This window comes from Gobio gobio, assembly GCF_949357685.1.
Source record: "Gobio gobio genome assembly, chromosome: 20".
NCBI lineage: Eukaryota > Metazoa > Chordata > Actinopteri > Cypriniformes > Gobionidae > Gobio > Gobio gobio.
In genome coordinates this window covers 33,542,689-33,568,124 of record NC_137113.1, presented here as the reverse complement: position 1 = coordinate 33,568,124, position 25,436 = coordinate 33,542,689, and the positions used below count along the sequence as shown (strand labels likewise).

At 43.1% G+C, this 25,436-nt stretch overlaps 1 protein-coding gene across 1 annotated transcript; it reads right to left on the bottom strand.

Moving 5' to 3' along the window:
* Positions 1 to 1,907: 1,907 nt before the first annotated feature.
* Positions 1,908 to 18,900, bottom strand: emc9 (ER membrane protein complex subunit 9). Its single transcript, XM_079845395.1, has 6 exons — positions 18,737 to 18,900; positions 16,337 to 16,531; positions 3,219 to 3,295; positions 3,070 to 3,139; positions 2,882 to 2,976; positions 1,908 to 2,806 (listed from the first exon to the last, which is right to left on the bottom strand). Exons 2-6 carry the CDS (start codon positions 16,529 to 16,531, stop codon positions 2,626 to 2,628), a joined length of 618 nt encoding a protein of 205 aa, XP_079701521.1. The 5' UTR covers positions 18,737 to 18,900; the 3' UTR covers positions 1,908 to 2,625.
* Between the last annotated feature and the right edge of the window lie 6,536 nt (positions 18,901 to 25,436).

The following is a 25,436-nucleotide window of genomic DNA, read 5'->3' as shown; positions in this document are numbered from 1 at the left end:
TGTACTTATATTTTTTTAAAATACTTGCATGTAATTACAGCTGTAATCTACAATTACACTTTTGACCTTCCCTTACCTTTTAGCCCACCCTGAAACCATAGAATCAAACGCGTCCCTAACCTTACCCGTTTCTCACCTCGATAGCAGAAAAAGTGTTTTGCAATACAATATGAACACAATAAGTACAATATACTTATTTTTTGATGTAAGTACATAGTAGCGAAAGCCACTTAATATAAAGTGGGAACAAGACTTATTGCGTCCACTGAATCCTAGGGGTCAAGACCTACCCTTGAATTTCTTTTAAAAACTACCTTTTGCCATTGGCCTAGAATTGGCCACTGTAAACAGCAGCTAGGGACAGTGATGGCCATTTTGATTCATTAAAGCATTGTAAAGAGTTAATTTAATCAGTCTGCCATTACATGTTTTTCACGAATTGACTTATATCTCCTGACCACAATGTTCAAACTTAAAGCTGCAGTAAGTATGTTTTGCCTCTTTGCCATCTCCGTTTGAAACCTGCAATTGCAGTTATTTGCAGAATTACAGGTGCAGGTCATATGATTAGAATATCATCAAAAAGTTGATTTATTTCACTAATTCCATTCAAAAAGTGAAAATTGTATATTATATTCATTTATTACACACAGACTGATATATTTCAAATGTTTATTTCTTCTAATTTTGATGATTATAACTGACAACTAAGGAAAATCTCAAATTCACTTTTTGTCAATCCCACGTTTTGATGATATTCTTATTATATGACCAGCACCTGTATATACATTATGACCAAATATTGTGTTGGTCCCCCTTTTGCTGTGGTATTTGGCACCAAGATGTTAGCAGCAGTAGATCCTTTAAGGCCTGTAAATTGTGAGGTGTGGTCTCCATGGATCAGACTTCTTTGTTCAGCACATCCCACAGATGCTCGACTGGATTGAGATCTTGGGAATTTGAAGGCCAAGTCAACACCTCAAACTCGTTGTGTGCTCCTCAAACCATTCCTGAACCAGGGCACATTATCCTGCTGAAAGAGGCCACAGTCACCAAGGAATACCATTTCCATGAAACATGGTCTGCACATGGATGGCAGGACCCAAGGTTTCCCAGCAGAACATTGCCCAAAGCATCACACTGCCTCCGTCGGCTTGCCTTCTTCCCATAGTGCATCCTGGTGCCATGTGTTCCCCAGGTAAGCGATCCCAGCCATCCATGTGATGTAAAAGAAAACGTGATTCATCAGACCAGGCCACCTTCTTCCATTGCTCCGTGGTCCAATTTTGATGCTCACGTGCCCACTGTCGGCACTTTCGGCGGTGAACAGGTGTGTGGCTATTGCAGCCCCATATGAAACAAACTGCGATGCACTGTATATTCTGACATCTTTCTATCAGAACCAGCATTAATTTCTTGACCAATATGAGCAACAGTAGCTCGATTGTTTGATCGGACCACACAGGCCAGCCTTCACTCCCCACGTGCATCAATGAGCCGTTGCTGCCCATGACCCTGTTGCCTGTTCACCACGGTTTCTTCCATGGACCACTTTTGATAGATACTGACCACTGCAGACTGGGATCACCCCACAAGATTTGCAGTTTTGGAGATGCTCTGACCCAGTGGTCTAGCCATCACAATTTGGCCCTTGTCAAACTCGCTCAAATCCTTACGCTTGCCCATTTTTCCTGCTTCTAACACATCAATTTTGAGGACAAAATGTTCACTTGCTGCCTAATATATCCCACCCACTAACAGGTGTCGTGATGAAGAGATAATCAGTGTTATTCACTTTACCTGTCAGTAGTCATAATGTTATGCCTGATCGGTGTATATTGGAAGAATGTTGGTTACCAAACCATTTTTGCGACACTTGACTTTCATTGTATGGACAAAAACACTGAGACATTTCTCAAAATATTTTTTATGTTCCACAGAAGAAAGAAAATCATACAGGTAGAAATGCAAGAGAACAGCAAATAAAAGCTCCAGACACACGAAGATTCTCATATTGTAGGACACATTTAAATGAAATCACGCACTCATGCTACTCTGAGCGCTTTGATTTGCTCTCAATTTTCTGCAAGGAACCACCTGTCCATCTAAAAAGACTTGATTAGTGCATATGCCGTCAGTCATTAATACAATCACCTTCATTTAGTTAAAGCTGAATATATAGACTATTCTACATTTCTATTTTTCTTCTGTTTTTAGTCTGGATGTGTAAAAATGGTTTATATAATTAAGTCTATAAAACGGAGAATGCTATGTAATGAAAGCACCTGAAGAACATTTCAGTATTACAGAATTGTTTAATGTTTAGATAGATCTTTAAAAAAAACTATTAATAGCTTATTATTAAATTACTTACATATGACCTGTAGAATGATGAAAGTAAGGAAATATGCTGGTTGTATTATGAGTCCACCTCAGTCTAGTGTGTGTGTTTATTTTTAGGGTCAAAGAAAATAAGAAAATGATGTTTCTGCATATTTCATTTATATATCACATAAAAATGACAAAATGAATAACGATACAGTCAAAATAATCTTAAAAACAGAATTTTGAGGTGAGCGAGAAGAAAAAAAAACACTATGACACGAGCTGATTTAGTCTGTATAGTTAAACATTTCCATTGGCTGGGGAGACCAGCTCCATGATCTTGGCATTGAGTTTCTGATTGGTCCAATCTTTTGTGATGTCATCCAAATGGCTGTCAAAATCCACCAATAATGCCTTATCACCAGAGCTGAACAGCTGATTAACTATGGAACAGGTCTCTTCCCACTGCCGAAGCATTATTCTAATGAAAAAACACGTCATTAATAGCCGCACTACATCATTATAACCAAAAACAAAGCAAAAATAAAATTCTTACGTGTGTTTGTCTTTGAGTGCCCAGCGGGCGTCTTTGCGCTCATACATCACAATCGGAGGAACACGGCAACCCGGAAACATCTTTTCTCCATCAATCTGAGACAAACATTTTTCCAATTAAAAAAGGACTTTTCCAATTCACTTTCATAACAACGTGACATTTTCAAGTACATTTCCAAAAGAAATTACCATAAGCAACACGGCATTGTTACACTGCTCAAAGATCTTCTCTGCGATCTTCAACGCGCAGGGTGTAGGGCTGGAAAAAGACAGTTAGAGGAAGTCAAATGCACTGACAAAATAAGGAACTCAAGCAATAAGAAAAGATGAAGGAGTACCTGCTGTCTGACACACAGGCATTGGCCTGATAATATCCCACAATCCTTTGCTGTGTTTGTGCACACCAAACATCGACCTACACAACCAAAAATATCAACATGAATTCTATTAAAGCAGCATATAAATATCTTTACATTTACATTTATTCACTTTTCAATTCTTTCAAACAGGGCTTCCACAATCCGGGGGGGTATATACATATTGGAAAACTATTAATGACGTTATGCATAGTAAGCTCCATATATGGTTATTTTCTTTTAGTGAAACGTTCATTAGGGGAACCGAAAAAATTTTAATCTATGGCATCACTGCGAAAAACCCCTTTATTTGAGTGGTCTTTTTTTTTTTAAATACATTTTATAAATAAATAAATCTGTCCCAAATTTTTCACTACCTAAACAAAACGTTTTAGTCCAATGACAACCTGATTATAGCCAGACTGTTTTTGAACAGGAAGTGAGACAGAATCCTTTGGCCCTGGTATTAAGATGCGTTTTGGTCGATCGGATCACAAGTAAACGAGGGAGCAGGGGCGCCGCTAAGGGGGGAAAGTTAGGTAGATTCTAAGGGCCCACGCACTTTTGGGGACCCCAGAGATATGTTTTATTAGGGGAAAAAAATGAGAAAAAATTAACATTTACAAAAATGTTTTACATTACTACTAGTAACAGTACTAGTAGTAAAGTAATAGAAATTATAATTGTATAATCTACCAAAGAGTTACAGGGTACTTAAAAACTAAATTATGGCTTATCTCTGCAATTAAGTTTACACAAAAATGATAACGGTATCATTTCAAAACCTGTCTCAAGGTTTGTGTTCTCAAGCCACCCAACACTGTCGCCATGTGGATGAGCGGCCGAGTGTTTTCTATTTTGGTTGAAAATGGTGTCGTGTAAGTGGCCCCAAAGTAAATAATGATTTTTTACAACGGAAATTAATCAATCAAAAATGTACTTTAGCTGGACAATAACTTTTTTCTAGAGCTGATGTACAGCCAAAACAACCTCTCTACCCTTAATTTCCTATTATCACTGTAAAGCTGTTAAAAGCACTATATAAATGAAGGTGACTTGACAGACTCTGTGATCGAACGAGCCATTGGCCGGTTTGAATAGGTCCGATGAGCGATGACACCGTACTGTAGACTGCAACCTCTGCTGTATGCAGGTGTTCTGTTGGTGTCGTGTGCAGACATATAAACATCCTAAAATATAGGTTTACCTTATTGGCAAAATTGGATAAATTTTAATTGTAATCAAATTAAAAATACTATTTGGCCAGTGGAAAGGATTGAGAATATCTCTTTTATTCAATTTTGATTTATTTATTCTAAATCAAGTCAAGGATACTGAATGATTGTAGTAATGTAATGTGATGGCACAAATGACATTTAGTCATATTTTCCTAACGTCTTGCATCGTTAAACATGGTATCACATGGATGGGAAGATGCATGGAAATTATATGCAGATGACATTATGCATAGTCAAACTAGCCGTTGTGAGCTCTATACAGTGCATCCGGAAAGTATTCACAACGCTTCACTTTTTCCACATTTTGTTATGTACCAGCCTAACAAAACCCTTACAACCCTTACTCCAAAATTGATTAAATTCTTTTTTTCCCCTCAATTCTACAATCAAAACCCTATAATGACACCGTGAAAGAAGTTTGCTTGAAATCTTTGCAAATTTATAAAAAAATAAAAACTGAAAAATAAATAAATAATAATAATCACATGTACATAAGTATTCACAGCCTTTGCTCGATACTTTGTTGAAGTACCTTTGGCACCAATTACAGCCCCAAGTCTTTTTGAGTATGATGCTACAAGCAATTTTTGGGCAGTTTCTTCCATTCTTTGCAGATCTCTCTGCACAGCCATTTTCAGATCTCTCCAGAGATGTTCAATAGGGTTTAAGTCTGGGTCACTCAAGGACATTCACAGAGGTGTCCCATAGCCACTCCTTTGTCATCTTGGCTGTGTGCTTAGGGTCATTGTCTTGTTGGAAGATGAACCTTCGCCCCAGTCTGAGGTCCAGAGTGCTCTGCAGCAGGTTTTCATCAACGATGTCTCTGTACATTGCTGCATTCATCAGACCAGAGAATTTTGTTTCTCATGGTCAGAGTCCTTCAGTTGACTTTTGGCAAACTCCAGACGGCCTTTTACTGAGGAGTGGCTTCTATCTGGCCACTCTACCATACAGGCCTGATTGGTGGAGTGCTGCAGATATGGTTGTTCTTATGGAAGGTTCTCCTCTCTCAACAGAGAAACGCTGGAGCTCTGTCAGAGTGACCATCCGGTTCTTGGTCATCTCCCTGACTAAGGCCCTTCTGCCCTGATCGCTCAGTTTGGCCGGGGCGGCCAGCTCTAGGATGAGTCCTGGTGGTTACAAACTTCTTCCATTTATGGATGATGGAGGCCACTGTGCTCATTGGGACCTTCAATGCTGCAGACATTTTTCTGTACACTTCTCCAGATTTGTGCCCGGATACAATCCTGTCTCAGAGATCTACAGACAATACCTTGGACTTTATGGCTTGGTTTGAGCTCACACATGCACTGTTAACTGTGAGGCCTTATATTGACAGGTGTGTGCCTTTCCTAATCATGTCCAATCAACTGAATTTACCACAGATGGATTCCAATCAAGTTGTAGAAACATCTCAAGAATGATCAGTGGAAACAGGATGCACATGAGCTCAATTTTGAGTGTCATGGCAAAGGCTATGAATACTTATGTAGGCTACATGACTTTTTCTTTTTTTTATAAATTTGCAAATATTTCAAACAAAATGCTTTACTGTTGTATTGGTATTGTTTGTAGAACTGAGGGGGAAACAATTAATTGGATCCATTTTGGAATAAGGCTGTTACTAGGGCTGCTCGATTATGGAAAAAATCATAATCACGATTATTTTGGTCAATATTGAAATCACGATTATGTAACACGATTATTTCACATGACTTTGGGAATGTGTTGCATTTATTAAAAAGACACCTTTCAACAATTAATTTGAAATTGTAACATTTGTTGTACTTTTTGAACTATTAAAATAAATAATATAACATATTCAAATCAAAGTATAAAAGTATTCAAGTAAAAATGATAACCACAAATAAATAAGATCAACAATAAGGTTCGGCTAGATATGCTTTTCAGGTTTTTCAGGTACGTCTAACATTAGTTTTCAGGTACAGAAATGTATCAAATTTAAAATAACATTGCATATTTGAGTGCATAAATTAAAGATTAATCCTATTAAACTTACAAAAGCTATTCAATCAAGAGCAGTGAGTGATGTCCTTGTCTTTTGTTGTTTGACATTAAACAGACAGCAGTAAAGGGAGAGCCCTTTAAGAGCTAATGCTCGGATATGCGTTGTCTTTCTCGATTGTATAAAGTTTACTTAAGGCTAGGCATGTGCCGGTATCAAATTTTCATGTTGCGATTAATTGCTGAAGCTTTTATCACGGTAAACGGTATTATCACGATATTGAAATAAGTTGCAAAAAAAGTGTTGTCATACTATAACAGGTTAAATCACTTACTTATAACAAAAGAACCAAACATTTAAATACAATAAAGCAATACACAAAAATGTATAAAGTAAACAAATATTTAAAACAGATTAAAGTGCAAAAGAATTATAAAGAACAATAGGTATGCTGAAATGTACATTTAACATAGATTAATACATGCTTTAGAAGTATTTTTCATTGTCAGTTTGTTAATGAAGGAACTAATGTTAAATACTGGAGCCTTGTAAAGTGTGTGATTGAACAACAGTCAGAACATATTCAAACAATATCTAGGGCATGTAATTTAGTCCAGATTAAAATATAAAATGCAAGTTTGAAAATGAATAGCCTTAAGTCTTTAAGTATTATGTATTAGGTTATGTGATTACTGGGGAAACGGCTGCATTTCTGCTGTTTCGTCAGCGCCCTCTGCTGTCGAAGAATAAATGTGCACTTCAGCGCATCTCCTCATTCCGCCATGTGCTCGGCTCATGCACGGTCTATTTACATCAGTGCCATTCCTCTTTGACGTGTTTTTCATTTTAAACGGTTGATGGGTAAAGTATTCTTAAAATTCATTCTAAAAATCTGAATAATTCGTAATAAATAATTATTCACGGTATTTTGAAGTGCCCACGATAACAATATTGTGCATGTTCATTATTGCGGTATATCGTATTACCGTTTACCGGCACATGTCTACTTAAGGCATATAATGACTATGTCTGCTAGGATACTCATCAAGATGGACGTTGACAAACGTTTTGTGTGAGTTTGTCCGTTCAAGAGCAAGACTTGAAAGAGAACTCAATATTTGCGTGCTGTGAGACGTGTGCGCGCTTTCGGATGAGTGCACAGAGACTAATCTTCTCACAGCGCGCGCTACTTCTCATTCACGTCTTCTGGCACTAAATCAGGGTGACGGCGGAAATTACTGGTCATATTCGAAAATATGGCAGCACTCGCATACATTGAACAAAGTTTACAAAGAGGAAATTATTTGAAAAATATGAAGGAAAAAAAGGACGTTTACACGGCACCCCTGCTCTCGTCAGTTTTTGTTTCTTTATTAGATTGTCATAGGTCACTCTGTGTTTAATTTTCAAGTGGTTAAACAAATTCATGGTGTTCCCTTGCGTTGCAGCCACTACCATGAAGCAAATCTTGCACATTTAAGTTACATGTTTCTGCTCGTCGTCTGATTCCTCGAAGCCAAACTGTTCCCAGACAACGGAGTTGGTTTTGCCTTTTTTGCTCACCAAACGCTGCTGTAACTGCCCTCCTTCTGCCATCTTTACAACATCTTTTTAAATTCCAGCGAATGATATGTGTTCTTGCAAAACTGAACATGGCAAAATAATCATTTTTTCTCGATTGTACTATTTTGGTGATCGTTGGGAGCCAAAATCGAAATTGAAATCGAAATTCAATTAATTGCACAGCCCTAGCTGTTACAACAAAATGTGTGAAAAAGTGAAGCACTGAATACTTTCCGGATGCACTGTATATGGTTATTTCGGGGAGGAGACGTGGTGGAGATGCATTTACGCACAATCTTCCGCTGACTGGGCTTTATAAAGAGAATTTTGCGCTGGTTCTGACCTATGCATTGTTTTATGAATCTGAAAACTTGTGTGTATGCACCATAGACTGTAAAAAAATATGGACGTAGTGTCCGTGACGTCACCCATAGGATTCTGAAGAGCAGTTTTGAAGCGTAAAGTAGTTTTATAAATGAGGTCCCTTGTGTTTTAATCCATTTCTTGTCCAATTTCAACCACTTCTGTTCTGTTTTCTTCGAGGGAAGGGTGGGCAGGTAAATGTGTGAGCCTTTTCAGATCTTTCAATCTAATGAGGGAAATAAGCTCACGCAATTTACATATGAACCCGGAGATGACGGAAAAACAAAGAGAGCAGCATGTGCTTGGTCTGTTTTTTCATCGTCAAGCTAAACTTAAAGGGTTAGTTCACCCAAAAATGAAAATTCTGTCATTAATTACTTACCCTCATGTCGTTCGACACCCGTAAGACCTCTGTTCATCTTCGGAACACAAAGGAAGATATTTTAGTTGAAATCCGATCGCTCAGAAAAGCCTCCATTGGCACAATGCACAGTACACTCTGAAGACCCATAAAAGGTACTAAAGACGTCGTTACAAAGTCCATCTCACTACAGTGGTTCTACAATAACTTTATAAAGCGACGAGAATAGTTTTTGTGCGCAAAAAAAACCTAAATAACGACTTATATAGTGATGACCGATTTCAAAATAATGCATCATGAAGCTTCAAAGCGTTATGAATCAGCGAGTCGAATCATGATTCGGATCGCGTGTCAAACCGCCAAACTGCTGAAATCACGTCACTTTGGCGATTCAAACCGCTGAATCGACTCACTGATTCAAAACGCTTCGAAGCTTCATGATGCCTTGTTTTGAAATCGGTCATCATGATATAAGTCGTTATTTAGGGTTCTCTTACGAGAGGTTCTCTCGTATTGCGTAAGTTCCTTACGCTACGGGAAAGTATTCTTTCTTCGAGATTTCTGAAAAACCCAAAATTATCCTTAATTTTGTAACATTGTCAACGCAGTGCGGCAGCCTGGCAGACCATAGCAGGCTATTCCAGCGTGCTATTGGCTGCTCTGCTGGCAACTGCAGCAGCCTATCGGTGAGCCCGCGTGACGTGGCGACCAATGAGGGCGCTTCGCGCCCACCTGGCTTCATTTGCCTACAGGTGGGGCGTGGCCACGTGTATATAAGCGGGGCTCACGGGCTGCATATTCGATTTTCTTTTCTTCAGCGAAGCCCTTCGCATCGCTGGATCTGGAACCCGCCGCCGTTGAACGTGCAGACGAGCAAGCAGAGGACAGCGCCTGAAGAAGCCGGCAGCATCGCGCCACCTTCAGCCATCCGTGCCTGCTCTGCTATCCGGCAGCATTATATCCTTTCATTGCACGTGTTCTCGCCGTTGCGTCACACGTTTCATAAAAGAGCACGAGCGTTTTTATCAAAACGCCTCGTTCCACCTGCGGCTCGTGCCACGTGCAGCTCAGCACCAGAGACCGCCATGTGTCTGCGCTCTCTGTCTGGGCCGTGACCACGCCGCCGCCGCACTCCTCGCGGGCGATTGCCCCGAGTGCGAGGAACTCTCTATGTCGACCCTGCGGGCTCGACTCGAGCAGTTTTATGATGACATCACTCCGCTGTTCCCCCCCTCTGTTCAAGCCGCGCCACCGCGCCGCTTATAAGGGATGGTTGAAATGAACGGTCTCGGAGCGAGCCTCCTCCCCCTCTGTTCAAGCCGCGCCACCGCGCCGCTTGCAAGGGATGGTAGAAATGAACGGTCTCGGAGCGAGCCTCTTCCCCCTCTGTTCAAGCCGCGCCACCGCGCCGCTTGCAAGGGATGGTAGAAATGAACGGTCTCGGAGCGAGCCTCCTCCCCCTCTGTTCAAGCCGCGCCACCGCGCCGCTTGCGAGGGATGGTAGAAATGAACGGTCTCGGAGCGAGCCTCCTCCCCCTCTGTTCAAGCCGTGCCACCGCGCCGCTTGCAAGGGATGGTAGAAATGAACGGTCTCGGAGCGAGCCTCTTCCCCCTCTGTTCAAGCCGCGCCACCGCGCCGCTTGCAAGGGATGGTAGAAATGAACGGTCTCGGAGCGAGCCTCCTCCCCCCTCTGTTCATGCCGCGCTAATGCGCCGCTTACATACAAGGGATGGCAGAAACGGACGGTCCTGCAGCTCTCTTTACGTTACAAGAGAGCTGTTCCACCCTCGCGCACATTTCTCAGTCCCCTCATGAGTTCAGGCGACTGGAATTGTTCATATTGCTGTACACGAGCCTGTTAAGACACGCACGCCAGCGAACAAACGCCGTCATGAGACATGACGCTGACATATGCTCTCCAACGAACCCGCACTCCCCCCTGTTGGACCGCGCAGATTGCGCCGTTCGCAAGGAATGAGAGTGCGCACGGTCACGAGCATGTTCAGCGCGCGTGTGCGCGCCGCACTCACCGGAAAATTAACAGAGGGTGTTTTCGTCCCGCTGTGGCCGGACGAACCGCCTTTCTCTAGCATTTCTCAGCCCCCTCTCCAGTTCAGGCGGCTGGAAATATTACTATTGCAGTAACGAGCCTGTCTTTTATGCACGCACGACTGCCAATAAGCACGAGGACGTACTGCCGTATGCTCGCGCTAACTGAACGCTATTGTGTCCCTTCCGGTAGCACAGCGGCAAAATCAGCGGCTGAAACGCCGGAGACCCGAGTTCGAGCCCAGCTCTCGCGGCAGATAAAAATGTTTACTGTCCGCTTCCCCGGGCTCGCGGCCAGCTTTTCTTACATACAGAAAGCTAACTTGCACCACGTGGCGCTCAAGTATTTTTGGGCGTCTATACATAAGGAGAGAATAGACGGTTAAGTCCCGCTGCGGCCGGACCACCGTTAAAACTCTGTTTTCCTGTCAGTCCCCACTCCTGTGGCTACTGCAGATGTTTTCCACACAGCCTACGAGCCGGCGGACTCGCCCTCTCGCCTGTTTCCAACTGAAGCCCCTCCAAAGTCCTCCTAGCAGAAGGGGGAAGTGACGGTTAAGTCCCGCCGTGGCCGGACCACCGTCAAAACTCTTCTTCCTGTCAGCCCCCACTCCTGTGGCTGCTGCAGATGGCTCTCACGCAGCCAACGAGCCGGCAAAACTGCCCTCTCGCCTGTCTACAACCGCCGTTTTACGACGAACCAGAGAAATCACGAAGTTGCTTTTATTTCTGGTTGCACGGCTCACGCCGTATGTGTTTTCAAATGCAGTAAACGTGCCCACTTTTGTGTTCACCCCTGCACCCAAGCACCACAAATCCCGTGTCTCTCACTCACATAAAGCGGCCACCGGCCGCTCGAGTGCTAGAGTTAGGTCACGTGTCCGCTTATTTGCGCCCACGCCTAATCACCACACGCGCTGTCACACAGCCACTCTTAACCGGTCATGTTCCACGCGTAAGAGTTGTGCCCGCTCAAACGCGCTCACACATTTTCGCGAACATTCTGCCCCCGGCGCCATGCGCCGCGCCACACACCATTTGTTCTCCGCCCAAGGTGGCCGGAACGACGAGTGTAGGGCCACACACAAGCCACTCCCCGCTCGAAGCGGCAGAGATACAGTGTGTAAGGCGGCCAGCCATCGAGAGCGATCGGCTGGCCCACAGCACAGAGAGCGCGCGCACGGCGCCCGCCCCTCCTATACAGGCCGTCAAACCCGCGAAGCGCGGCGTTTTGAGCCCGGAGGCCGTTCTATCCCGTGTGGCACACGCGAGAGCGTGGGAAGCCATTCCAGGTGTATCAGAATGGGTGCTGAAAACAGTGAAGCACGGCTACACTCTGCAGTTCGCTCGCCACCCTCCGCGCTTCTGTGCGCGTACAGAGACGAGAGTGAGCGAGGAAGTAGCACATCTACTTCGAGCAGAAATAGCCACGCTGCTGTGCAAAGGGGCTATAGAACCGGTTCCCCATTCTATGAGCGAGTCAGGCTTTTACAGCCGGTATTTTCTCGTGCCAAAAAGGGATGGGTCGCTCAGACCGATTCTGGATCTGAGGCGTCTGAACAAAGCTCTTATGAGAAGATCGTTCAAGATGCTCACGACCAAGCAGATCCTCGCGCATACTCGCCCGAGAGACTGGCTAATCTCCCTAGATTTGAAAGATGCATATTTTCAAATCAAGATAACGCCACGTCACAGGCCATTCTTACGATTCGCCTTCGACGGCCAGGCTTATCAATACACCGTCCTTCCGTTCGGCCTGTCACTAGCACCCCGTACATTTACGAAGTGCATGGACGCGGCCCTCGCTCCTCTGAGAAAAAGAGGGATGCGAGTGTTGAACTATCTGGACGATTGGCTCATCCTGGTGCAGTCAGAGGCCGAGCTCCTCGCCCACAGGGCAATGCTGCTCAGCCATCTGGACAGCCTGGGGCTCACGGTCAATTGGACCAAGAGCTCATTAGTGCCCACGCAATCAACCTCATTTCTGGGTTTGAATCTGGACACTGTGGCAATGTCAGCCCGCCTGTCACCCCAACGCGCGCGCCAAGTTCAGCGCATGGCTGAGTACTTCCGGCCGGGCAAAATCGCACCTCTCAAGCTCTTTCAGAGGATGCTGGAACGTATGGCCTCAGCTGCAGCTGTGCTCCAGCTGGGCTTAATGCGCATGCGCCCGCTGCAATGCTGGTTAAACGCCCGAGTGCCTCACAGAGCCTGGGCGTCCGGAGGCTTCAGGATCAGAGTGACTCAGAGCTGTGTTTCAGCCTAGAGCCCTGGTTAGTAGCCGACTGGTACCAGAGGGGAGTGACGATGGGAGCCATCTCACACCGCAAGGTCATCTCGACGGACGCCTCCACCACGGGTTGGGGCGCCGTTTTCGAGGGCAGATCAGCCTCGGGCCTCTGGTCGAGCGAGGAAAAACTCCTACACATAAACTGTTTGGAGATGATAGCGGTAGAGAACGCGCTCAAGCAGTTTCTCCCGCTTATACGAGGACACCACGTGTTGGTCCGGTCGGACAATACCACAGTGGTGTCCTACGTGAACCGGCAGGGCGGTGTCAGGTCCAGGTGTCTGGGCAATCTGACAGAACGCCTGCTCGTGTGGGCAGACAGCTCGCTGCGCTCGCTGAGAGCTGCGCACATACCGGGCCACCTCAATGTGGGCCCGGACAAGCTGTCCAGGGGCCTCATTCTCTCAGGAGAATGGTCCCTGCACCCCCAGACAGTCCAGCTGGTATGGCGCCTATTCGGCAGAGCGGAGCTTGACCTCTTTGCAACAAAAGAGAACGCCCGCTGCCCGACGTTTCTGTCCAAAAGCGAGGATGCGCTGTCCCAACCTTGGCCCAGCCTCCCGCTGTATGCTTTCCCGCCGATTTCCCTATTGCCCCAGGTCATAGCGAAAATCAGGGAGACGCGCCGCCCGGTGCTCCTTATAGCGCCGCGCTGGGAGAACCAGATTTGGTACCCAGAGCTGGTGAAGCTGTCGCACTCACCCCCCTGGCCAGTTCCGCTGAGAGCAGACCTCCTCTCTCAAGCAGGAGGGTCAGTTTGGCATCCCCATCCAGAGCGATGGTCTCTGCATGTATGGGTGACCAACGGATACCCGTTGACCTGCCCGAAGGGGTTATGAACACGATTTCACACTCTAGAGCCCCCTCGACGAGGCGGTTATATAGTTCTAAGTGGTCGGTGTTCACTGAGTGGTGTGTTTCCAAGGGATTGGACCCACAGCAATGTGGGGTCCAGCGGGTGCTCTCCTTCCTCCAAGAGCTTTTGGAACTGGGCAGGTCCCCTTCCACGCTCAAAGTGTATGTGGCGGCTATAGCAGCGTTCGCTCAGACGACGCTAGGTAGCACGCTAGGAAGGAACGAGCTCATCATCCGTTTCCTCAGAGGAGCCAGACGGATGAATCCCCCGCGGCCCCCTTTGGTTCCTATATGGGATCTGGCCTTGGTCCTAGAGGCCCTGAAGGCTCATCCCTTTGAACCGCTCGAGACTGTGGAACCAAGGTTCCTTTCGCTAAAAACCGCGTTCCTGATAGCTCTGGTTTCAGTGAAACGCGTGGGGGATCTACACGCGCTCTCAGTGAGCCCGACGTGTATGGAGTTCGGTCCTAATGACTCTAAGGTCATTCTCAGACCGAGGCATGGTTATGTCCCCAAAGCGATCGGCACTCCCTTCAGGGCGCAGATTATCTCCCTCTCGGCTCTGCCAGCATCCGACGAGGGGGACGGTGGCAATATCCTCTGCCCTGTCAGGGCATTGAGGGTTTATGTCACACGCTCCGCCACCTTCAGGCGTTCTGAGCAGCTATTTGTTTCGTTTGGAGGGCGCGCTAAAGGTCTCGCCTCCTCGAAACAGACCCTGTCCAGGTGGATAGTGGACGCGATTGCAACTGCATACGCTTCCAAACACCTGCAGTGCCCGCTAGGTGTCAGAGCACACTCCACCAGAGGCATAGCCTCTTCGTGGGCTTGGGCCAGAGGGATTTCCATCCACGATATCTGTATGGCGGCAGGCTGGGCCTCCCCGTCTACGTTCGTGAGATTTTACAATCTGGAAGTTCCTGCCTTACAGGCGAAAGTGTTATCAGTTCAATAGGGCTGTTGGTTCTGCCCAGTGATTCTGCGCAGACATAGCTCACATACTGGTAGTAAGTTCGGTACTAGGCTCATGTGAATTTGAAGGAGACCGGCGGTGCCGTTCCCTCATTTACGAGACGAGCTGTTGTGAGTTTGAAGGTGACCGGCGGTGCCGTTACCTCACTCATATAACAAGATATTGTGAATTTGAAGGCGACTGGCGTTGCCGTTCCCTCATTCATGAGACAAGGTGTGGTGAATTTGAAGGAGACCGGCAGGTGCCGTTCCCTCATTCATGGGACAGGGTGTTGTAACCACCTGTTGTAACCACCCGTCAGTTCAAATGAAGTGTCCGTATATGTGGTGGCCCGTTTCCTTTACCGGCCACCCTGCCCGAGCAGTGTTTTTTCCCCGGTTCCCTGGGATACATATGCTGTATGCGAGGCGCGCACGGCGTTGACAATATGTTCCCGTAGCGTAAGGAACTTACGCAATACGAGAGAACCTCTCGTAAGAGAACGATACTCGGTTACTTAACGTAACCTCGGTTCTCTCTAGAAGAGGGAACGAGTATTGCGTTCCTTGCCGTGCGCCCCGCAGGCTTTTACGCTTCAGAACTACGAAAACCGAATATGCAGCCCGTGAGCCCCGCTTATATACACGTGGCCACGCCCCACCTGTAGGCAAATGAAGCCAGGTGGGCGCGAAGCGCCCTCATTGGTCGCCACGTCACGCGGGCTCACCGATAGGCTGCTGCAGTTGCCAGCAGAGCAGCCAATAGCACGCTGGAATAGCCTGCTATGGTCTGCCAGGCTGCCGCACTGCGTTGACAATGTTACAAAATTAAGGATAATTTTGGGTTTTTCAGAAATCTCGAAGAAAGAATACTTTCCCGTAGCGTAAGGAACTTACGCAATACTCGTTCCCTCTTCTAGAGAGAACCGAGGTTACGTTAAGTAACCGAGTATCGTTTTTTTGCGCACAAAAACTATTCTCGTAACTTTATAAAATTATTGTAGAACCACTGTAATGAGATGGACTTTGTAACGACGTCTTTAGTACCTTTTATGGGTCTTGAGAGTGTAAAGTGCATTGTGCCAATGGAGGCCTTTCTGAGCGATCGGATTTCAACTAAAATATCTTCATTTGTGTTCCGAAGATGAACGGAGGTCTTACGGGTGTCGAACGACATGAGGGTAAGTAATTAATGACAGAATTTTCATTTTTGGGTGAACTAACCCTTTAAGTCTTCAGACAACAAAAGTTTAAACCCCGTAATGTTTACGTGTTAGGTCAGTAGGCAGAGTAGGCGGTCTTTTGTGACTATTCGAAAACATTCAACCACATGAGCATTTACACTACGAAATGTGTTTTCGACTACCTCAAAACATTTTTAGACCAGGTTTTTTAACCTTATCTCCACTTTTCTCTCGCCGTGCTAGTTTTCCACTGCCAACATTCATTAAAGGTGTAGTTACCTGTGTAAGAGCGACCTGTGTGATTGGAGCCAAAGACAAGTGCGAGTGGAGAAGAGGCACACAGTCTGTGATATATACAGTTCCCCCTGCTGGACTGGAGGACAACAGCAGGCCGTTCACACTGCAGCGTGGAAACTGACTGGCATGTAGGTACATTTTGGCATAAGCCAGACAGGACAACTCCACCTCCCCCATCTGAGGAAAAAAGAACAAAAAATTATCACGGTTTTGGAAAGTCTCATGCTCACCAAGGCTGCATTTTCATTTGCTTGAATTTGGACAAGTAAATCTGTCATTCACATTCACTTGATTAAGACAGGCTAACCAATCAAATTAAAGAATTTACACTGAAAAATTACAACTGCATTAAATAATGTTATGATATTGTTTTAAATATTTTTTAATATACATATAAGAAAAGTTGGAAAGAATGTTTAAACATGAAACTTAACCACCAGCAGGTGGCGTCTTAATGAGTGACTCATTGACTCGATTCGATGAAACGGCTGATTCATTCAAGAATGAGGCAGTCATTTATAAATAGGTCATTGAGTCTTTGATTCAACCGATTCATTCAAAACACTGAATCATTCAGTAACACTGTTGCTGTGAGATGCATTATGGACTGGTTCTGCTGTGATCTTTGTTTGGAACCATTTTCGCTGCTGAAATAGAACAAAAACTGTCAATACTGCATCTAAAATGTAAGTAACTTGATGTGAATTAATTGTTGATGGAACCGTCATATAAAATCAGTGTCACATTTTCAATTGTGATGGTATTCAGGAAAACAGCACTGGTCAAACTGTATCACATTATAAAAAATAAAACTCCACATTTCGAAATTTTACCGCAGTATGTTAACAGTTTCTTTGTGTGAGCTGTGCTAATGCATTTTGATTTCTCCTCGAGAGGCTGCGTGAGCGTCAACAGCGCAAACCATCAGTTCATTATACATTTTATATTATTATTATCCACTATCAATCGCCACTTACACAAAATTAATACAGAATTATTTTGGTGATTACCTAGTTATTTTTTGTTATTGACGTTTTAATCAGGCTACTTGTCCGGCCGAGCAAGTAAAATTCTCTTTCACTTGCCCCTTCAAAAATTACACTTGTCCCGAACAAGCGTTAATGTCAAGCCCTGTACAGTAAAAACAATGTTATTGTATAAAATATTACTACAATAATAATACTACAATTAAAAATAACCATTTAACATTTTAATATATTTTATAATGTATTCCTGTGATGACAAAGCTGAGTTTTCAGCATAATTTCTCCAGTCTTGATCCTTTACAAATCATTCTAATATGATTACTTTGTGTGCAATTATCATCAATTATTACTGGTGCTCAATTATTAAAATGTCACTTTTGATCAATTTAATGCATCCTTGTTGAATAAAAGTGTTTTCTCCTTTTTTGAATGGTACTGTATCATGGTTTTCACAAAAATATTAAGCAGCACAACTGCTTCCAACCTTGATAATAATAATGTTTCTTGAGCACCAAATCAGCATAGAAGGTTTTCTGAAGGAACATGTGACACTGAAGACTGGACAATTCAGCTTTCCCATCACAGAATACATTATTTTAAATTGTAACAATATGTTACAACACTGCTGATTTACAGTATTTTAATCAAATAAATGCAGGTTTGATGAAAATACTTTTAAAAACATATTAAAAATCTTAAATTATTCCAAATTTTATGTGTTGGACACTACTCAAAATAATGTCTTTTTTTTGCCATTTCATTCTTCTGGAGTTTGTAATAATTTGCACTTTGATGAAACCAGGAATCCGAGATTGCCCCCTAGACCCTCAAATATATAGATGAACCATCATAACTTAAATAAATCTGAACAATTGGAAAAAAGACAAACCAGGAGGAGGCCTTTTTGTGTGATATTTACAAGTCCATCCTGTGCTGATGTGTGTTTTCTTCCGGGTGCTCCGGTTTTACCAGACAATTCAAAGATTTGAAGGACAGGTGCATCGGAGACAGCAAATTGCTCATGTGTACGCACAGAGAAAAAGGGTGTCAAAATTGAACCCTTTAGGCGGGGTATAACTGTTGTACCCCTAAAGGTACAATTTTGACACCCTTTTTGTCTGTGTGTGTATGAGAGCGATTCGACTGTGAATGTGTGTAATGTGTCTGTGTGTTACCCTATGTTTGGAAGATGGATGGAAAACGCAAAGTAACAGAATACAAGGTTCAAGAAAATCACAACAAACGGCCAACTACAACCGATCTAGCTAGAACTCTTTCTAGATTTTGATATTGCAAGCATTACTTCTGTGGCCAGCTAAGGGAGGTTCACAAAAATAATCCACTGTACATAATCTTTCAATCGTTGATCACAGCGGCCACAGAAAAATAACCTTACCTTTGTGTTGTATCCCTTTTGCAGTAGTAAATATGAAATGCCGGTAATTAAATCAAAGAGATTAAAACAAAAATATTTGACTGTTCACTTCATAAGGACTTGAAGCGAATGGACATTGAGGGTATGTGCAGCGTCCTTTTCTTCTTCGTGACGTCATTGTGATTATTTTGCACAAGGCACGCATTACTGCCGCCTGCAGGTCTCAATATCAGTACTTTCCCCATAGGCCTACTATCCACCATATCCGCCCTAAATATAGTATTGAATATTACTAATGTCACATACTACGATGGATAGAATGCGCATTGAGATGCAGGCCTTGTTTTAGCGTCGACGCTTGTTGTAGGCCTACATTTATTTTACACATAGCCTACTTGTGTGCAGCCTCTGTGTAGGCCTACCCTTACAAAAGTAGCTTAAAAGGCAGGGTAAGATGTCCCACTCCACTAGACTATTTATATTTTAATTCCACTAAAAATTATAATATTAATTATAATGTAAAATACATGTTTGAGCTGTTTTAACTGAAATCAACTTGAACTGACATATCTTAAAATATGTCAGTGCTATTGTTTTGTCTCAAGAAGCACACCAGTAATGTTTTTCTTCTAAGGCATGTTTATAAAAGCTACTTAAAAGACGCAGTGTGTAATATTTATGAGGGTCTATTGACAGAAATACAATATAATATACATAACAATGTATTCAGTGGTGTATGAAGACCTTACATAATGAACCGTTATGTTTTTATTACCTTAGAATAAGCCATTTCTAACTACATACACCGCGGGTTCCCTTACAGTGAGGTTCAGAAAGATTCACAGCCCTATTAGTCAGCATTGATATATTGCGTTTTCAGTCCCGGGCTAATAAAGGAAAATAATAATGCGTTTAGTGTGTATAATCCAAACTTTAATAACTCCTGAACAATTGGCATTAACAGGAGCTGCTGCTTAGTCTGCATACATGTGCTGCTCTCTTTCTTCTCTCTTCTGAATTCTTCCCTCAAACGAGAGCATGTTCTCCTTATTAAAGCTCCAGATGAAAGTTTGCCACTTGCCAGATATCACAAATTACAGACACCACGGCTGCGTCCGAAAACTTAAAAATGCAATCCAAGGTAGGAAGGCATCAAGGAACATCTGGATCCAAAATACCTTCACTTCCTATCTCCTGCGATACCTTCATCTGATTGATTTTTAAAGGCAGCATAGATCTATCCTTCGCTGTCTTTGATATCCCACAATCCTCTGCATTCCAACACTGTAAAAAAGAATTCAGGTCTCCAATTGAAAATTTTCTAGTGACCGATCACATCTAAATTTTTCAGTTGGCCAAATTGAATTTCTGTGAATTGATGCAATTTAATAGATTAAGAAATTCAATTTGGCCAACTAAATTTTTTTAGATGTGATCAAATCACTAGCAAATTTTCAATTGGAGACCTGATTTTTTTTACAGTGATTCTGTGCCAGTTTTTGACCAACGTTTATGATTTTTTATGTAATTTCTAGCGAGAAATTACCATTATAGTATTAAAAATTTTACCAAAACTCCCTCTATGTTGTTGTAGATCATTAAACTATTACGCTGCCTAAGAAGCCTGTTCAAAATCAGTTTGGTGAGGTACCTACGTGCGCTAAAACTGCCTGCAAAGTCATTGCCTGATAGGGCAGCAAGGCAGCAAGGCAACAAGTCAGCTGCCTACATTTTTGGACACAGCCCAATAAATGTTTGATGAGGAAAATTTTATTTTTTCCATAACTAATTAAATAAATTAACATCTTAAATCGACAGTCCTAATATATATATACATACATACTGCTGATATCAAGTGTTGTTTACATTTAAATGAGCCTCAATATTGTCAGTACAGCAACTGTTGTTTTTTGAAATCAACACAACTTTTGCTGAAGCCTTGAAGATCATACTCGCTACAAGCTCTTCACAACTCTCCAAGTTTGATCAATTTGTCTAATTTGAGAAGTTGCTCTTCAGTCATCAGCATGGAACAGCGTCGCTCGAGAAGAACAAGGGCTCTTCCCGCACACCTGAGGGGATTCTTGGTGGAGGGCGACTCTTCCATTCAAGACCCCAGTGAGCTTTCACAGCTGGCAGCTGTAATCAGGTTGGACCACACTTACAGCTCCATCTCTGTGAAAGCACGAAGACCCAGGGGTTTGGAAGAGCGCTACCTGAAGAACGCCGCTGTCCTTCCCGACATCCTCCCAGCAGCCTCAGTGTCTTCGGTGGAAGTGTGCCCGGTACCTCTGTGTCAGCAGGAAGAGCCTATCTCCATCCATGGCTACACTGTGGAGGGTTACAAGGAGATTTACCGCTCTGTGGTGGAGCCCATGATGAAGACAAGCTGTGGTCGCCGCCGTCCCTACAGTCTTGCGCTGGGAAGGAAGATCAAGCAGCGCCTATGGGAGACCCTCAGCTGCCCTTCGATGGTGGAGACAGAGCAGCCTGATGGACGCATCCTCATCACTGAGAGCTTCTCAACACCCGGTAGAAGCTTGGCTCCACAAATCCACGTGGACATCAGTGAAGAGCCGCTGCCCGAGGAACCCCGAAGAAAGAAGCCCAGACACTGAGTCATCCCAGTGTCACATGGAGGCTGGTGTATCGCACAGCGGGGCCTACGTATGTAAATATTGTATATAGTTATAGAGTAAGTTTATATTTAAATAGTACGTTTATAGTTTGCAGAGTGATTTTTAGCACAATGCTGTAAGATTGTTAAGATGCTTTTGGTCATTGTGTTGTTATGCGACTCCTCCAAGGTTGTTCCAAGTGGTTTTTAATGTGTTGCTAAGTGGCTGTCAGGATGTTTTTGGTGGTTTCCTGTGTGTTGGAATGCATTTGCCAAGGTTTTCTGAGCTGTTGTTAGCGCGTTGCCGTACAGTTGCTGGACTTTTCAGAGTGTTTTTTTTTGTGCATTGCTACATGGCTGTCAGGACGTTTTGATTGGTCGGTTGATATGCGGTTGCTGTTAAACAGTAAGGTTAGGGTAGGTTAGGGTCCCTCACATGGTTTGCAGCTTGACGCGCTGTGAGGGCTTGTGTGCATCAGTGATGCTGAGAGCTACACCACTGGTACTTCAGATCTCCTGCTAGGGTCACTCATAGTGGACAGGTCTCAGCTGAGATGCCAGACCAAGACAAACCACCTGATTCTGGACGGATTGGCCTGATGTTCCTGGCAGAAGATCACAGTCTCATGAACAACAACGGCAACATCATCTCATTCACCTGAATGGAAGAAACTTCACACTGATTATATATGTGGGAATCGCAGAAGGATCGATGGAAGTAACTGATCGAACAGAATGAGGAAACACAGACTGGTTTAATATTAGTGAAGGTGTGCGACAAAACTGCGTTCTTTCTACAGCGCTAAGCCAATCAAATTTGAGGCCCAGAAATAATATAATATAATAGTCATGTAACAGAAGAGGACAAACAAGGTGAGTAGCAAAACAGTTCTTTATTTGCAGGTTCTGGAGAACAGCGGGAGATGGAGTCAATGGTCAGTATATCAGCGGTCAGGTATACCTGAAGAAGCCCAGACACTGAGTCATCCCAGTGTCACATGGAGGCTGGTGTATCGCACAGCGGGGCCTACGTATGTAAATATTGTATATAGTTATAAAGACTCTAAATAAGACATTTTAAGAGACTGCTAGAGATGTATACATCTCTAGCAGTCTCTTAAAATGTCTTATTTAGAGTCTCATTGTCCTTTCATTAATGACTGGTGTATTACTTTGTATAGGCTACTTTTTTAAAAGCAGATCAGACAGAGTGATTAATAGAGAAATAAAGGCCTAGATGGGATATAAGTCTTTTCTTTAGCTCTGAATCTACAAAATGTCTGCTGCAGCACAACTTCATAGAATGTCCAGAATGGATTCACTGTGACATCACCGCTTAAAGAATTAGAATGTTCAGACACTATCTAACACTCGGTCTGCATTACTCGGTACTGCTTCATTTAAGACAAGTCTGTTTTCTCGATTGCAAGATTCGTTCTGCTTTAACAATTCAGTCTGCGAGTTGCACTCTGCTTGGTTAATATACAGTTCAGCCGATATTCTGCGAAAATCAAGCCATGCTGATCACTGCTAGTATGCTGCTTTTACGGTACTGCTTCACCAAGGTACACCTAAACAAAAGCCAGCTTCACCAAGGCACCAAGCAAAAACAAATTATCAACAGGACAAAGAAGGGACAACTGGAGTGGAATGTCCCAAAACATCCAGGTAAGTGCATTGTCTCTGTGCCATCTGTCGATCTGAGCATATATTCAAGTAAATTGAGTAAATTATTATTTATGCAGTAAATTATCTATCAAATGTGCTTTGATGTGTGCACAATTTGAATGTTTTGTTTTATTTGCTGCTCTAGGCCTTGGAGTCATTCTTAAAAAGGAGGAAGATGCTTTGTTTAGGGCGAGCCCAGCTTTGAAAGGTGATACACTTCATCAAAATCCTTTAACTTCTGGTTTATGATGTAATGAAAGGGTGGTTTTGACCTTTAAAGATAGCTTAATTACTTTTTCCCAACAGTGCAATCAAACAAATATGAACATCTTTAAATCACAGTAACCATTATACTGATAAATGAAGACTTCAGATGCAAAAGCCTCTGAGTCCGTCTGATGTTTTTCTTTAAAATAAGCATTTTTGTCAGGCTTCTATGTAAAGGTTTCTACCTAAGTACCGGTACTTCTGAATGGGCTGAGGCTGGGATTTAGTGGGTTTGGAGTGAAAGTATTTTATGAACGTATTCTATATACGGAGAGCATTCATTCAGTATTGTTATCTCATTTTTGACCGAGGTGGCTTTTAGATGCTTTTGCATCTGAACTCTTCAAATATAGCTGCAAGCAACCGTTACCGGGGCCAAGCACAAAAAAGACAATAGGACTTGCCAACATGTCTGGGAGTGTCAAGGAGCCATTGAAGACATATTAAGATAATTTTAGGCAAAATAGCTGTAAAATTATAAATACAGTCAATTATAATGATTTAATGGTTTATCAGCTTTGACCAATAGGTGGCACAGTTCCGAAATTGATGTGGTGTGGTCAGAATAAGGGAACAATGATACATGCAAAGTTTAGTGTCAATAAGTCAAAGCATTGCAGAGATATAGAGTCATTTTGGCACCATGCCTCAAATTCGTTGCAGCGCTATCCACAATTTTCCTACGCCCCATGAAGCCTTGCGTCAAAAGTGGGAACGTCTTCCGGTTCAAATTAAACAAGCGGGACTTTATGCATTTCCATCGTAGTTTATGTGCACGTTTTCGTATCGGATAGAAAATGTATCCGACTAAAACGAGCGCATACATTTTTTTGTGCATTTATAGAATTCATGCGCATCTTGGCGTTTCTATTCAGCATTTTTTTTTTTGATGCAATATCGTTATCCCTAAATGTGCATAAAAATAGGTGGATGGAAACATAGCCTATTGACATTCAACATTCAACAGTCATTCAAGCTATCCAAATTGACTAACGATGTGGGAAGACAACCTCAACAAACTTCCAAAAGGGTGAAAACAGTACCTTTACCCTCCGCGGTAGTTGGTTGGGAGGATGACTGAAGAAGTGGCCTCGTATCAAGTACGGTAGCATTTTTAGCTATTTTCTAGATTCAGTAGGCTGTGATGGTAAGGCGATGAGCAATTTGAAAAGCTCAGAGGCATATCAGTATCTGTCGGAAACTATCTAAAAGCGGACATTGAGCCGAGCCTACACGTATCCCATCACAAGGCATGGGTTCTAGCATCAGTGACAGGTGAAGTACAGACAGCGGGTTGTTCATGAATTAGGGCCAGGACGCTGTTGTAGTCATGCAGCAGCACTTTGGTGGAAGGTCAGTAAAGTAAGGAAGGACAATTAAGGACACGAAAATTGTATTGTAATATTATCAATTAACTAATAAATGTACTAAATTAAATTTAGTGCGTGTCATTCTGCAAATGTTGCTTCACATATGTTGCTTATAATTTTGAAACCTTGCCAATGATCCGAAAAACACTTAGCCTCTCCACTAACTAGCACACAAAATACCATTGGAATACTACTTCTGCCGCCTCACCGGAAGTTGTACCCACATTCTTTTTTACAGTAGCGCCCCCGGAAACAGGTGGATACAAAAATGGTTTCGTCTATCAGCGCAAAATCCATAACTTTTTGTCGGCACGATCTGAAGATCAAGTGGTCTAGTACGCGTTTGAAAAAGAAGGTTTTTAACAAATAACAAGATGGAGGACAGGAAGGTTTGCCAAAAATGGCAAAATTGGTATCTATGTTCACGGCATGAGCCAAGGAATGTATTATGATCAGTTTAATTACAATATGCTAATTTAGTCAAAAGTTATTAGCATTTTTGTAAATTTTGCTATAACTTTTGACCACAAGTTGTCGCTGCCTCGAAACCTTTTGAGTACCTTCAGTGCATGGTGCAGAAGACACATAGAGTTTTGTAACGATACGCTAATGCATTCGTAAAGTATAGCATTAGCATTTTATATCATAATACTACATTGTAATCAATTTCATGTTTTGTTCTATAATAGCGCCACCAAGAGGCACAATACCCCTTACTATCAATATTTTGACATTTGGGCATTATTATTTAGCTATCGACATATGTTTCCTAACTTAGCGCTAAATTACAACGCTGCAC

Coding starts and splice junctions, on each gene's coding strand:
- emc9 (XM_079845395.1), bottom strand. CDS start 16,531: ATGGGGGAGGTGGAGTTGTCCTGTCTGGCTTATGCCAAAATGTACCTA. Junction 3,296..16,336: donor CACAGGTCGCTCTTACACAG/GTAACTACACCT, acceptor TTGGTTGTGTAG/GTCGATGTTTGGTGTGCACA. Junction 2,977..3,069: donor ACAATGCCGTGTTGCTTATG/GTAATTTCTTTT, acceptor TGTTTGTCTCAG/ATTGATGGAGAAAAGATGTT.